At 45.2% G+C, this 15,800-nt stretch overlaps 1 protein-coding gene across 1 annotated transcript; it reads right to left on the bottom strand.

Moving 5' to 3' along the window:
- Positions 1-2,975: 2,975 nt before the first annotated feature.
- On the bottom strand, positions 2,976-4,412 carry LOC147963387 (F-box protein At5g07610-like). Its single transcript, XM_087526696.1, has 2 exons — positions 3,640-4,412; positions 2,976-3,540 (listed from the first exon to the last, which is right to left on the bottom strand). The coding sequence occupies exons 1-2, from the start codon at positions 4,410-4,412 to the stop codon at positions 2,976-2,978; spliced, it is 1,338 nt and encodes a 445-aa protein (XP_087382822.1).
- Positions 4,413-15,800: the final 11,388 nt, after the last annotated feature.

Consider the following 15,800-nt stretch of genomic DNA (forward strand, 5'->3'; position numbering starts at 1 on the left):
TCTTCCCTGATCGAGAGACTCGCAGCGCCTGCGCCTGTGCCGCGAACACCTCGGGCTGATGCGGGAGGTCGAGGCCACGCGACCACGCGCCGTCTGGAGACCTGCGCCGCCGTGCCGCTCTGCAGGGTGAGGCGTGCTCGCACCACGCGCCGGAGGGCGTGGGCTGCCGCCGGGGACAACGAGATGCGTCAAGGAACGTTGGGCATCCGGTCGTGTCGGAGAAACCTTGCTGCCTCTCGGGCATCAAGGACGTCGCCGGTGACGGATTGATGTGGGTGGCCTAATCGCTCGCTCCAGGTTAGGGCAAAGTGCTGATAACGTGTAAAGAAGAAAAAGAGAGAGGAACGAATGGATTGAACAGTAACTGCATTGACTGAAGAATAGGGTATTTATACCCATGTACAAAGGCGGTAATTACATAGTTGGTAACTAGCGGTTGCTAAACTAAACAACCAACCTAAGCATTGATTATTAGGATTTAATTAATCCTGAACACCATCCATCTCCCAACTTCTAACGCGCTCCCCCCATCGGCCGGCCTGGTTACGTGGACAGCTACGTGGACACGTTGCCTACTCCACGTACTACGTCGTCTTGCCCAGGACACTCATCGAGGAGAGCTCCCCCCATCTCATCCAAGCTGGCCTCTCCCGCCTATATATAGTTTCGATTCATCTTCATGGGCATCTTCATCTCATCCATCACACAACACACAACCTAGCTAGCTACTGCTGTTGATCGATCTTGCACACCCAACTGAAGGTCGACGCATGGCATCCAAGGGTCTCATAGTGGTTGCTGTCCTGCTTGCTGCGGCTTTCCTCGTGGCCACAGCTGAACAAACTCGTGAGCGTACTAGTAGAGTAGTTTTCAACTGATTCGATCACTGTATAAACTAGGCATACACGCAGTATCGTATTTATCATCATTACGCTAGTTAAGAAACCCTGCTGCTGCTGCTGCTGCAACTAATTAAATGTACACCGTTTCTGTTCATGCAGAGGCCAACAAGGAAGAGACCCAGGCCGGTGTTCAGGGTGGCTACCCCGGCGGCGGTGCGGTTGCGGTTGTGGCGGATATTCTGGACCCGGTGGATACCCTGGACACGGCGCGGCGGCAGCGGCGGAGGTCCGCAACTAAGTGCCGGATGCAGCAGCGTGCATGCGTAGTATAGACGTACTACCGTTGCTAGGTGCACGCACGTAGTAACTACTCGTGTGCATGGTCAATAAGAAGGTAGTGCATGTGTATGTATACGTACACATTGCACAGTTATCTTGATCCAATACCAGGACTCCGTTCTGGTCAATGGTGTTTCTGTTTACCCCTGTAAGAGTTGTCTTTCTTGCTCAATATGCAGGAAACTCTCGTTCATGCATGTTATAACAAGGGGAGCCACTAGATTTCAATCGACTGAATATAATACTCGCTTCGTCCGAAAAACTTGTCCCTCAAGTAAATGTATTTAACACTAACTTAGTGCTAGATACATCCATTTAAGGAATAAATTTGGGACAAATTTTTTCAAACGGAGAGAGTATTATGGCCAGTCACTTTTTGTGTTTACCCAGCCGCGAGCTGATGCATGCAAGGACACGGAAGGCTGCATATATATACACTCCATCCACGTAAGTATGTCTGTATGTATGCATATGTGGAGGCAAAATGCAACACATCCCATCGATGTTGGGGAAATACACTTTGGTTGCTAGTAGTAATAGTATATACTCCAGAAGGTTCGTACATGGGGATTTTTTTGTAATAATTAAAGGAAAAGTCAAAATACTCCCGAAGTCGTTTTAGAATAAACTTGACTTACTTTTGCACTAGTATATAAATTTTCACAAAAAAAATAAATGTTGACTTCACAGCAGAAAAGACAAAATTTGTTTGCTATTATAGGTCACTATTCACCCTATTTTGACCAAAATTTTGTCTTTTTTCAAAGAAGTACATGCATCATAAGCTGACAAAAGTACATGAATCTTACGGCACATGCGCGGCCGCTCATAACTACTGAATAGTGCACGCGGACTTTCTAGCTGGGCTCAGGGCCAGCGGTTTGTGCAGATTCCACGCTTTGTGTGACACCTAGCATGTGAACACCAGTTGCGACAGGACTCCCCAGTCGTGTCGACGAAGAAAGTGATGTTGTCGAAGAAGAAGACCGCCTGCCCCGACACGAAGGTTGCGCTGGTACCGATTTGTTCGCTGATCTTGACCACCATTGTATACCGGTGATCGCCTAGCAGGACCTGTAAGGGTCACCAACGACGGAGCTAAATCCGGTAGATCTCGGGGTAGAAGATCATGAACTAGGCTTCTTGACAAGATGGTAACAAGGACACCAGGTTTACCAAGGTTCTGGCTCTTCGAAAAGATAACACCCTACATCATGCTTGTGTTTATTGAGTTGGATTGAAGTACAAAGTATAGATGATCTACCCTTAGATTGTTGTTTGTGTTCTACCAGCCCTACCCCTCAGTTTATATGAATACCGGGGGTCTAGGGTTACAACATTCTAGTCGGCTACGTACAAGGAGATTACAACATTCTTGGAGTACACAACTAGTCCTCGGGAGCCTTATTATGCTTATACGTTATGGGCTGTTTGACATGGCCGACTTCCATTGTGTTATGTTAAAATAAAGCTAAAGACAACATTTCTAACTTCGTACGTGCATATCTTAAGCGTATCAAATGGATCTGAGTTTGTAACGTATAACTATTTGGATCATTTCTCTTTATGTATACATCATTGAGTTACATTGCAAGTGATATGAATTTCAATTATTTTCCGACTGTTGTTGATTATCTTTTATATACATACGAAATCTGATATGTAGTATATTCAATCAGAAAAACTCTTTACTTGCCAAATTTGATATGCATTGTATTGATATATGTGCAGCTGGGAAGGAAAATAATTAAAAGGCCCGTGCCAACGCACAGGCATTCTAGTAGTATTTCTAAATTACATGTTGTTTGATAGCTCCCCCATCTGACACGGGGTGTATGGAAAGGATCCACCTACGCAATCATGAGGGCCCTTTCCTTGCAAATAACCCATGTCTACAATCTCTGAGCTATTGAAGTGATAAGCCATTGCTCTTCCGAAGGATGTACGGAAGAAGATGATCTCTCTGTAAGGATGAAATCCGAGTAAAGAAACGGTATATTCGGTGGCGATGCCATTATCATCTTTGTTAGAGTAGTCCGATTCAAATTGTCCTGCTGGTGCCACGCTCTTGGCATCTTCATCGTTAACATATTGCATAGTCCATGACCTGTCACCATATTTCCAAGGAAAATTTGCAAGTAGATTCCCAAGTTTGATGTCACGTTTCAGGAGCCACTCCATCTGGCCGCATGTTTCGTCGAGGAACCAAATCCGAAGTCCAAGACGATTGTTGCCGTAGAGTAATGCACAGTACACCCCTTTTTCTGACTTTCCTAGGTAATGTTCCGGTTCATCAGTTTCCACATGAAGGCCTAATGGCAGCTTAATCACTTGGTACTTATCGTTTGATAAGGTTATTCTGTAGAAACCAAGCCATTTGTTAACATAAGGCTAATGAATAACCCGCTAGCTACATGTAGAGTATTGTTTCATGGAAAGTGCACGAGCAACTACGTACCTGATTACAAAATCATGTTGGTGCACGTAGAGAGCCCTCCGCCAGTAGGCCGCATGGCAGTGCCCGGGTGATAGAGCTGATTCCATGTCGCCAATTGTGCCTGCGGCCTCCCCTTGTCGGATAAAAGGCTTCTCCTCCCACTGTCGTGTCTTTGATGAATAGACCCGCAAAGTGTAGGACGATGGTGGCCATTCCATTTCCTTTACTGCTGGGTCAAATGCATCCTCGTCAACCAGGTCAACCCCGTAACAATTGTAGGGAACGGAGTGGAACAAGAAAACCTCGTAATGTGGCGACATGGAAGGATCAAACACGAGATACATGTCCTCTTGTTGGTCATCGCCCTTCATGCAAGGGGAGACCAGGTGTGGGTATGGTGGTAATTTGGCCCACCGTTGCGTGACGGGATTAATCACCCGCTGGTCGTCAGGCCAGAGCGTTGGCCTGTGAAGCAAGAGGAGGCCGTTGCATTGATCTGCAACCGATAAGGCACTGGCGTCATGGGTATCCAGGTAGTCGAACTTGCCGACGGCGACCGAGGCGCACGGGCGTGAGAAGTAGGCGGTGAGCGATTCCGTCCAGGAGACGGCGAAGAAGCCGGCCAAAGCAAGAGGCAGGAGGTGTGTGTCTGCGGGCAGCATGCGGCGAGCATCGATGACTGCACGCCACAGCTTGCAGACGCAGCGGGAGACGGCGAGGTCGTGCGGTCCGAGGCGGCGGAGGATATCCGCCATCACGTCGTCCGGTACCAACTGCGCCGACGCCATGTCCATCGACCTGCCGGTGTAAATCGTCTCGATTTGCTTGGTGACAACTCAGGATGCTCGCCTTCTCCTCTCTTGCTCGGCCGATCCGTGGCCAAGAAAGGATATGGGTACCTGTATATATATACAGAAGATGGAGGGCTTAGTCCGACTCGGTTGGGCACTCCGTGTAGCTACCAGATTGGAAATAAGGTTATGTTTGTGCCTCCGTGTTTGAGATGGATTTGGACCGGTCGCGATCTCGTCTCGTAAATGATCGCGCGCTCTGCTTCGGTGGAGCACGGCGCATGATGTCAGCGTCACACTCACGTACGGGATTAGCTAGAGTCGATTCTTTTCTCTATTTTGTTTCTTTTTCTAACGTTCAAAATCAAAATCAAAATCAAAATCAAGAAAACGTCTGTCGCAGTCGTGCCATGTTGCCTTTTTGATCCGCACACCTTTCTTTTTATTTCTAAACACAGTATAGACGCAACGGCTTATACATACGCGGATACACTCATCCCTATGAACGCACATACGCATACCATATCCCTATAAGCATTTGTGCCTCATCGTCGACGGAACGTTTCGTCCCACTCCCACTGAAAACGCATCGCCGGAAATTCCGAAATAAATCCAGAAATAATGCGAGCACCAAAACTTAACCCCGATGGGCTAGGGATATCACTCTCCCTCTAACCATCCAACTACAGGTTGGTTCGCACGACGGCCGGCACACGTTTCTTCCTCTTCTGCTTTTTTAAGATGAAAATTAAAACTTTTTTCCCATCGCTACCCTCCTCTCTCTCTTTCCTTTCTTTTTTAAAAAAAAAGGAAGAACAACCCACGGCTAATCCTTGTTGGCTTTTCTATAGGAGAAAACTCCACGAACACCACGTGTTAGAGCCGAGGCTCGAACACAAGCAGGCTGGCATCTAACCTAGCTACCCAGCCACTGGAGCAACGCCCCGTTCTCCTCCTCCCTTGTTTTGAATCACGTCCGAGCCTAGCTAGCTAGCGCACGCCGCCCTCGTCCGTCGGGAGTAGGCTGGACGCGGTCTGAATCACTCCCGATTCGGCTTGGTCAACCATTTGACCGGCTGTGAGCGAGCTGGACCAGGACCAGGCAGGTGGCTGAACGGGCATGTATTTCCTATACCGGACTGGCTGGGCGTTGGACCTGGCTGGACAGAGCTTTGGGCACGACGGCAAGTGGCGGGGCACGGCGACAAGAGTCTATGAGGCACTGGGACTAGTGAAAGGGGAAGAGAAACGGCTGCGTGCTCACCATGAGCATGATCAAGAGGACCAGAAGGCTGGCAATGCGATGACTGTGACCAGGGCCGGTCCTGAGATTTTGGGGGTCTGAGGCGGAACCAAAGCTCGGGGCCCTTAGTATAAACAATATAGTAATAATAATGATTGTGTGTATATGAAATGTTAACAAAACACTTGAATGCTTAAAAAAACAATAAACATATGAAATAATGATGCATGTTACCTTTTAAAATTTTGGATGTTCGTCACTTATGATGGGGTCGATGTAGGGACGCAAGTGGGCGCTCCGCATAGTCCCGTATAAATAGAGGATTAATTCAAATTGAACTAAATCTGAGAGGGGTATTTATAACTAACCGGAACCTATTTTGCCTACGAAGCGGGGCGGATCGGGCGGCGCCCTGCACCCCTAGGTTGATGTTAATCTCATCCAATAGTTTGTTCTTGATGCATAATGTTGGCAAACCATTTAAAGTCTCTTGAGTCATCGTTCATCTCAAATAGTTCTTCAATAATTTTAACTTTGAAAAGCTTTCTTTCAACCGGGCCCCCAAAGTTCAGGGGGCCCTCTCTAGGGCCCGGTCCTGACTGCGACAAACTGAAGGCGACTTTGCTCCCGGAAGAGAGGACACACTAGTACTCCCTCCGCCCGGAATTACTTGTCGTAGAAATGGATTTATCTAGACGTATTTTAGTTCTAGATACATCCATTTTGGCGACAAGTAATTCCGGACGGAGGGAGTAGAAAACAGGGCTTTGGTCCAAGCTCAATGTACCCATTAGTCCCGGTTGCATTATGAACTAGGACTAATGTGAGCATTAGTCCCGGTTTGAGCGGCTAGGGCATCGGGAAGGCATTAGTCCCGGTTCAAATGGGACCTTTAGTCCCGGTTTGAGACACGAACCACCCTTTAGTCCCGGTTTGTGTCTCAAACCGGGACCCCGGTTTGAGACACGAACCATCCTTTAGTCCCGGTTCGTGTCTCAAACCGGGACTAAAGGGATGACCTTTAGTCCCGGTTTGTGACACCAACCGGGACTAAAGTGTGTGATGCCCTTTAGTCTCGCTTCGTGTCTCAAACCGGGATTAAAGGGGTTCTGAAATTTGTTTTTTGTTTTTACATTTGTTTTATGTTTTTAGTTTCTGTTTTAAATTGCTTATATCTTTTAGGATATTTGACGTTTTTGAGTGATTCTTTATACATCAGATTCAAAAAAAATCTAGTTTTTGTTTGTGCCATTAGTTTCAAATTTGAATGGTTTAAATATGAATTTGTTCAAATTTTCTTCAAACAAAAGATTGTGAATAATTTGAGTTTAAAATAGTTTTTAATTTAATTTTTTTGCTGCTAGTAACATGTCAGATTGTTGTCACAGTAAGATTTATTTGGTTATTTTTAGAATAATTTTAATTAGGATTTTAATTAAAACAGTACTGCTTTGCTTATATAGTTGTTTTAGTCCTTTAATTGTTGTTTTCAATTATTTTTACTTAGTTCTTTCTGTAGATTTTAACATGTTGTAGTATGCTTCTATTAGACAAAAATAGATAAATTTTTATAATTAATTAATATTAATATTTCTACTGTTGTGTATTAATAGTTGTTTAGCCTTTAATGATAGTTGATAGAATTAGTTTTGCTATATTAAAAAGTAATTCATTTCGCCACTTTAATAGAACTTGACTCTGGCTTGGTTAACCTTAGTTGTGACTCTGGCTGTGATGGTGCTACCAGATGTCCAGATGTAGTCGACAGTAGGATTGGATGGACACCAAGGGGTTCAAACTCTACCCCCCCCCCCCCTGCCATTTTAGGTTTGAAAAAAAAAAGAAAATGATAAAAATTCAAAAAGTAAAATCCTTCGAGATGTAGTTATGTTACTACATCTACTAGTTAGGAAAATAAAAAAACTTAAATTTCGACATGTTTTGAAAAAAAGTGTTATGAAAAAGTAAAACCGCTATAAGTTTTGCATATGATGTCGAAAAAACGTATAATATATCAAAAATGTTCAGCACAAAAATCCGGTTCCGATTTCGACGGCCGTGGCCGTTTTGCAAAATTTTAGAATCCTCAAATTTTAAAGGAAAAAAGTTATCCTCAAATTTATGTTTTTTTATTTTTGGTCAAACTCTGGTCAAATTGTGGTCAAACTACTTATTCAAGAAATATTAGTGTTACTAAATAATTATTGGTTTCAAGAATAGTAGTTTCAAACTCAAATGGTGAAACGTATGACTTCATGCTCAATTTCAACTCCTAAGGGTTAATAGGATTGACAGCTTACTATTGTCAGGAAAACAACAAATGCAGACTTGAAAATGAGGGGGAATTGAACTCGGAAGTTAAGCGTGCTCAGGCTGGAGTAGTGAGAGAGTGGAAGTTAGACGATTTGGAATGAGTGGCCCATACTTGAGCAGTGATGAGGATTGATTAGAGATTAAATTGTCAAATAATTCAAAACATTGAAAATGGGAAAGAAATAAAAAAAATTAGAAAAACCAAATTTCAAAAAAAAACTTTAGTACCGGTTGGTGTAACCCAACCGAGACTAAAAGTGGAGCTCCTTTAGTCCCGACCCTTAGTCCCGGTTTCAGAACCGGGCCTAATGGCCCTCTGAAACCGGAACTAAAGGCCCGTTTTTTACTAGTGACATATGGGTCGTCTAGGAGACATTCCATAGCAATTCCTCGCGCGGGAACGACAGTGGCGACGTCGTTGTGCTCAAATACATGGTGATTCGCATCGGGGCTACCAGCCGCCAGGACGACAATGAATGGCGCCGCTGACCGTGAGTGGGGGCGCATGGCCTGCCGGTGGTCATGATTGAGGCTGTGGGGGTCGAACATGGCTGTCAGGCGGGCGACATTGCAGACACCTTACTGGCGATGGCGGTGCTTGGGGAGGAACGACGAGGACGACGAGAGGCGGCGAGGACACCGAGATTCTCTTTTTAGGGGTGCGAGGACACCGTGATTGGTGACGGCTGAGGGACATTGGCTAACGCCAGGTGGGCCTCGTGGGTGAAAGTCACACGAATTTGGGCTGGGCCTCGTTCCAATCAAGCTAGACCGGGACAAAAGCGGACTGGACCGATCAACTTTGGGGCCCATTTTCACAACTCAGCCGTTCACTATTTTTAAAGTCCGGTCAGCTTTGGTCCATGAGCGATCGAAAAAGACTACTTGGCTCGTTCATCCTATTTCTCAAAAAAAAAAAAAAAACTTGGCTCGTCTATCCTGACTTGATACATATGGCTGCTACTCTCACCACTCCTGTCAGATTTTTCTGGACTTCTCCCAGCTGATTACCGAGGATGCCCCAACTTTTTTGTTCACTGTTTCCTCAAAATAATTTGTGCACTCTCCAAAACTAAATTATTATGAGGTTAAGCAAGTCGTAACTTCAAGTTTAGAAGATCAGCACCGCTAAGATTTTCACTAATGTATTGCAGGAGATAAGGCAAAAATAGACCAATGCAAATTAAGGATCTTAATCATCTCGGACTAAGTACATGAAGCACTCCGATGAAGCAAATGTGCCAAACCATGAATCGTATAGGTCAAGAAACTTTACTCATGTCCACCAACGGCACCTCACTGATGACCTCACCTGGTGGTTGGCGCCATTGTAGTATGCACGAGCAATCATCATCACACACAACTTCTGATCTAATTAATCAGAGTGCTCTTTCTCATCTAGCTGAAGAATCTCTTCCCCTGAAAAAACTATACAAACTCCCTAAGTAAAAGAAAACCAAAGGCATAGACAGAAACAATTTCTTCCCTGTCAACTGAAGCTCGATGGAAAAAGAAACTTCTGATCTAATTAATTAGAGCGCTCTCTCTTATCTAGATGAAGTATCTCTTGCCCTGAAAAAAGAACTATACGAACTCCCTAAGCGAAACAAAACCAAAGGCACATATAGAAACAATTTCTTCTCTGTCAATTGAAGCTCGACAGAAAACGCTACCTTCGACCAATCAATTATTCTCCAGTGCCTTCGAAGAACTATTGCTGCCTCAGGCCCTCAACTTTGTCCACCTATTGATTACTTCTATGGCTCGGGAGCATGCATTCTTCTACGTATTGGTCACATAGGAAAAAAAAAATGATCCCAAGACTTAGCAGGCACAACTGATCTTTAGGAAAATAAATGGGTTCCACAAGCTCGGAAGAGGCACAAACGTACGAAAACAATTAGAAACTGTATATGGCCAACAAAGGGCATTCAAGTATTCATGATCCCATAAAAAAAGGTATCCCATATATTTGGACAAAGCAAATACAGTCGGTTGCTAGATCCATGAATAGCTCATTATCGTTGAAGAATTAAGGAGTCAGCATGAACTACCTAAAGCAAGGCAGAGCAAAAAGCATGCCAGATTGAAGGATTAGTTTCCCCTAAATAGTACATTGGGTGATAAGAAATGTATCATCTGCATGGAGTGAAAATATACTTAATGCAAACCTTTGAACTGAAAATCTACGCGGCTACCCGTTTTAGACAAATGTAGCGAAATACATGTGAGCTTTATATAGATGTACCAAACCATAAGAAGCAACCAGTTGAATACCAACATAAACCAACTCTCATCGCCCCTCGCATGTAACTCTGTACATAATTGTAGCATTCTGTTGCTTAACAAAAATAATGATTGCATGTAGGCCTGCAGAAGCTACACCCAGAAAATAAAAAGTGGCCAGTTTTCACAAATCTCAGCAGGGTGTAATCATCAATGTTGATCCTCCTTCAATATATATCTGTACCATCTTTTTTCATGAGTAATTGAAATGTGAATTTAAATTGAATATAATAAAAAAATGAGCCACTGAAAAGTGTATTTAAAAAGATTCGCATGGAAATGTCACGAAGATTGCTTCCCAATCTTCAGAAACTGAAGCATGTATCATCATCAGTTAACTTACACAATTCAATTTTATATTTCAGGGTCATTTGGACACATCAATAATGGAACACAAATTACTTATATAAGGTTCATGGTTGCATAGATCAACCACAACTCCTAAAAGTGCACACTAGTAGAAAAAGGGCCATTTGTCCCGGTTCTTAAGGGCCTTTTGTCCCGGTTGTTGAACCGGGACTAAAGTGTCCTTACTAATGCCCTGGGCCTTTAGTCCCAGTTCTTACATGAACCGGGACAGATAGGCCTCCACGTGGCCCGTGCGGCGAGGCCAGGCAGGAGGCCCTTTGGTCCCGGTTGGTGGCACAAACCGGGACCAATAGGCGTCCACGCGTCAGCAGCTGGCAGGAGCCGAGGTTTTTTTTTTTTTTTTTTTGAAAGGGGGTCGATTAGGGGTTTTGGGGGGGGTGTTAATTTAGGTGTTTCATATAGTGTGTTATCTAGCTAATTAATAGAGAGAAGTGTCCTCTCTTATCTCCGTGCTTGGTCGACGTACTCTACGTATTATACGTATACAGAGGACTCGACACGCTAGCTAGTAAGCAAATGAAGGAAACAGAAGATCGTCATGAACATATGCATACAGAGAGAAGTGATATCGACCACCTCTCCTTCTCCGAGAGATTGGTCGAACAGCAAGTTCTCGTATATCTATCCGATGCTACTGGCTACATATATACAATATAATTATCTCTTACAATATAATCTCCTAATTATATATGAACACAGGGTCCACATGGTATTCTCCGTCTTTAGCGATCACGTGGTCAAGGAAGAATGCCGCCAATTCCTCTTGAATTGCTCGCATACGATCTGGTGGTAGGAGTCCATCCCGCATCCGAAAGATCTAATTTGAAGAAGGGGGTCAATACATATATATATGAATAAATGAAACTCAACACAAATGATGGTAGTAAAATAAAATTATGAATATTATTGCTTACACACTTCATATTGTTCGTCAGAGTAGCCCCGCTCACTGGTCATGTGGCGGATGGACTCGCAAACGTAGTATCCACAGTAAATATTTCCGGCTTCCTGCCACAACCACTTTACAAGAAATAGAGGTCAATCAAACTGGCAAGCAAGCATGCCATAAATGGTATTGATGAAACTAGCGCTTGAATCACTAGGAGATGCGCGGAACATGCTAGTAGTACTTACTTTCGGATGTCTAAATTGCAGCTTCTTCGACAGTCCTGGAGCTTTTTGGTGATTTTTTCCAAACCCTGCCGGACAAAGAAATCAATTACTTGATATCAGGAAATGAACAAAGTTGCTGATATGGTGCGATAATGATCGATTTAACTTACTTCTCTAGCATTTCAGTCATGTCCGCATACTCCTTAGGATCTTTTCGTCTCAAGTCTAAGACGGTTACTACTCCCTGCTCAAGCTTAATCTCTAGGAGAATATAGTGGAAGTTGCGCACACATGCATAACTCATCAATTACATTACTATAACCTGGACTAATAAGGGAAACCGAATATGCACAAGACAGTAACACTCACTTGAAGTTGTAAGGAAAGAGTATTATATCTTTGTTTTCATTTATTACCAACGATCGTAGCAAGTTGGCCTCGGTATTTTTGGCATGAAATTTAACCTCATTTGCATCTATGAGATTTGTGTTAATGAACCCAATATCACTGAATTGTCTTTTCTTCAATTCAGCGATCTTCAGTTTGCATAATATAGTGAGGATAATTATAAATACATGCAATGAAAGAGCTGACCTATATATAGAGAGACTTAATGACAGAAGTAGTACTTACAGACAGTAGCAAGTGATCGTTAATTTATCGAGGGCATGTTGATTGAAAAACTGGAAGAACTCCTCAAATGGAACATTCAACATTTCAATTCCAACGAGGTCATGTTCCTCTTTAACTCTCAGCGTCAAAATATTCGTCCCCCAAGACTCTCTGCAGGTTTTCATGTACCAATCATGGAATCTTCGCATCATCGTTGTTAGAGATTTTTCATCTTTGACGAGAGGCTTTCCGTACTGTATCTATGTTCGTCCGCCTCCAAGAAATCATAATGTACATCGTCGGGCAGGTAATCTCCAAGATTGCTATAACCGGACACCATCCTCGGATCATTAGCGACGATGTCGCTAGACACCGAGCGGGGGGCACGATTGGTCCGCTTGTTCGCCGAGCTGGGCAATTTTTTTCCCAGCTCGTCGTTCTACTAACCTTTGATCACTGATAGTACTTCCCGGTCGCTTCGCTTCGAGAAATGACTTTTCAATAATGCGGTCATAGTTAGCTTTCGGCGGAGACTTTGGTGGTTTCTTCAGGGCATCCAGAGTGCGCTTCGCTTTCACTGGATCTATCTTCTCCTCCGGAGGAGGATGTTTCTTTGCTTTCACCCCTTCAAAGAATTTCGTCACTTCAGCTCGCACAATATTTGTGTTTTCCTCCACGGTCCTCTCGTATGGTAACTTCGGCGGAGTCTTAAGAGAAGGACCAAATCTTTATTGCCTCCCGCCTCTGGCTGTACTGCTAGACGCCGGAGCAGACGGAGCGGCTGCGGCTGTCTTCTTTCGTGCTTGCTTACGAGGCGGAGGAGAAGGACTAGACGCTCCAGAGCAGCCGGAGCGGCGGCGGGTCTCTTCTGCCCTTGCTGGCGAGGCGGAGAAGGAGGAGGGCTACTCGGGCGCGCCGGCGCAGGCGGAGAAGGAGGCGGAGTGCCGCCATGCGCCGGAGAAGGAGGCTGAGTGCCCTGATCACTCGCCGGAGGAGGATGCGGAGTGCCCTGACTCGCCGCAGGAGGAGGAGGAGGTGGAGGCGTCTAGTTCGGCAGGTTGATGAGCTCCTCCCGCCATAGGCATGGAGTCTTCAGAGAAGAACATAGCTGAGTCTCCCCTTCACCCGTAGGGTGGTCAAGCTCGAGGTCCTCAAATCCGTCCGTTATTTGATCCACCATAACTCTAGCATATCCTTCTGGAATCGGCCGACAGTGATAGGTTGCGCCAGGTTCAGTAGGTAAAACAGAGCCAACAGCCGTCTTGACTTTGAATTTCATCCATTTCATCATAAGGTGGCAATGTTGAGACTCCGTGATAGCATCCATGAGGTAGCTAGCAGGAGCCGTGAAGACAGGCTCCTGCTGAAGCAGCTCGGTGGAAGGCATGCTGCTTCTCCGCTGAGATGGCGGGGTAGCTTCGGGGGAAGCTTCGACAGGTCGTTTGCTGCGATTTGCTTCTCGTTCCTCTATCGCTAGTACCCTTGCGTGCAACGCCTGCAGTTGGGTATGCTCCACTTTCTTCCTCCTCTCATGGCATTTGTAACCGCCTGCGTCCGGAAACCCAGCCTTCCACGGAACGGAGCCTGGCGTGCCTCGTGTCCGTCCAGGGTGCTCAGGATTCCCGAGGGCCATTATGAGCTCGTCGTTCTCTTTGTATGGAAGTAACGTCCCTTTCTAGGCTGCATCGATATACTCTCGAAGTCTCATGACTGGTATTCTCATTTGCTCGTCCGTCCAAACGCACTTCCCTGATACAGGGTCCAAGGTTCCGCCAGCCCCGAAGAACCAAGTCCGGCAACGGTCTAGCCACCTCAATGTCTCTGGTTCGACCCCTTTATCAAGCAGGTCATTCCCAGCCTTGGCCCACAACGGCCGGGCTTTGAGGTAGCCACCTGACCCCATGCGATGGTGAAGCTTCTTCTTCGCAGCATTCTTCTTGTTTGTCACTGACATCTTCTTACTCTTGTCCGATGTCTTGTGGGCCACAAATGCGGGCCAGTGATCTCTGATCTTCTCATACTGGCCGATGAATTCTGGTGTCTCTTCTTTGTCGGCAAATCTTTTCAGCTCATTCTTCCACCTCCTGAATAGTTCTGCCATCTTCTTAAGAGCATGAGACTTGATCAATTGCTCTTTAACTGGCTTCTCCGGATCCTCCTCTGGCGGTAGGGTGAAATTTTCCTTCAGCGCGTTCCAAAGATCATTTTTCTGCATATCGGAGACATATGACACCTCAGGGTCTTCTTTAGCCGGCTTTAACCATTGGTGGATGCTGATCGAGATCTTGTCCCTAACAAGAACCCCGCACTGAGCAGCAAATGCTTCCTTTGTTCGGATGGGTTCAATCGGCATGCCATCGCGCGCGATTTCTATGATTTCAAACCTTTCATCCGAGCGCAACTTTTTCTTCAGGCCTCGTCTCTTTACCGAAGTTGTGCTCGATCCGGAGGGCTAGAAAAAAGAAGAAAGACGAGAGTTCATTAATATATGTGTACATATACCAAAAACAATTAATGCATCAATTAGCTAGCTATAGTCAGCACATGCTTAATTAATATATATACCTGGCCGGACTCCGTTCGGTCACCGGAGCCGCCATCACGGTGTCCTTCTTGCACCGGCATGGGATCACCGGAGCCATCATGATCATGTCCTTCCTCCTCCATTGTTCGATCACCGTAGTCTGCTTCTTCACCCTCTCCTTCCAGACCATCGGTGTCGTTGAGAAACGACAAGACGGAATTACTTCCTTTTGCGATTATGTTCCCCAACATCACTTTTTTGCTTCGTCTCGGGGGTCCATAGTTTCTGCAAATTTTTACAACATGGCAATTATTATTCAAACATGACAGATGGATATATTAGTGGCAATAAGGAATCATATTAATTAGTGGCCTCGACGCAGCTTCTCTAGGGTTTGGGGTGGCCTCGATCGGCAACGCTTCAAGGGTTTGGGGTGGCTCGACAACGCTTCAAGGGTATGGGGCGGCCTCGACAACAACGCTCTTTTAACTTGGTAAATTTGGGTGGCCTCGAGAGAGTTTGTCAGGTAGGGGCGCGGCGGGAGGGGGTAGTAGAATGACATTGTTTTTTCTATGGTTTGGGTGTCCTCAAGAGTTTTGGTCGAGCGAGAGGGCCGGGGGGTGCTCCCGTGGTATAAGTTATCAGGTCGAGAGGGGGTATATATATCGACCACCCATCATGTCGAAGTTATTTTGGAACGGAGTTCCCGATAAAAATTAAGAAGAGGAAGTAGAAGATAAAAAAAAGAGGAGAAGAAGAAAAAAAGAGAAGAAGAAGAAGGAATAGACTCTATTTTTTCTTCTTCTCCTCTATTCCTTCTTCTTCTCTTCTTCTTCTTCTTCTTAGTTCATTCCTTCTTCCTTTCTTCCTAGCTAGATATATAAAACTTTTCTAAAAAATGTTATCGGCCGGGGAGGGGGTATATCGACCT

The sequence above is a fragment of the Triticum urartu genome, chromosome 6A (assembly GCF_056163025.1).
Source record: "Triticum urartu cultivar PI428250 chromosome 6A, HENAU_Tu73, whole genome shotgun sequence".
Lineage (NCBI taxonomy): Eukaryota > Viridiplantae > Streptophyta > Magnoliopsida > Poales > Poaceae > Triticum > Triticum urartu.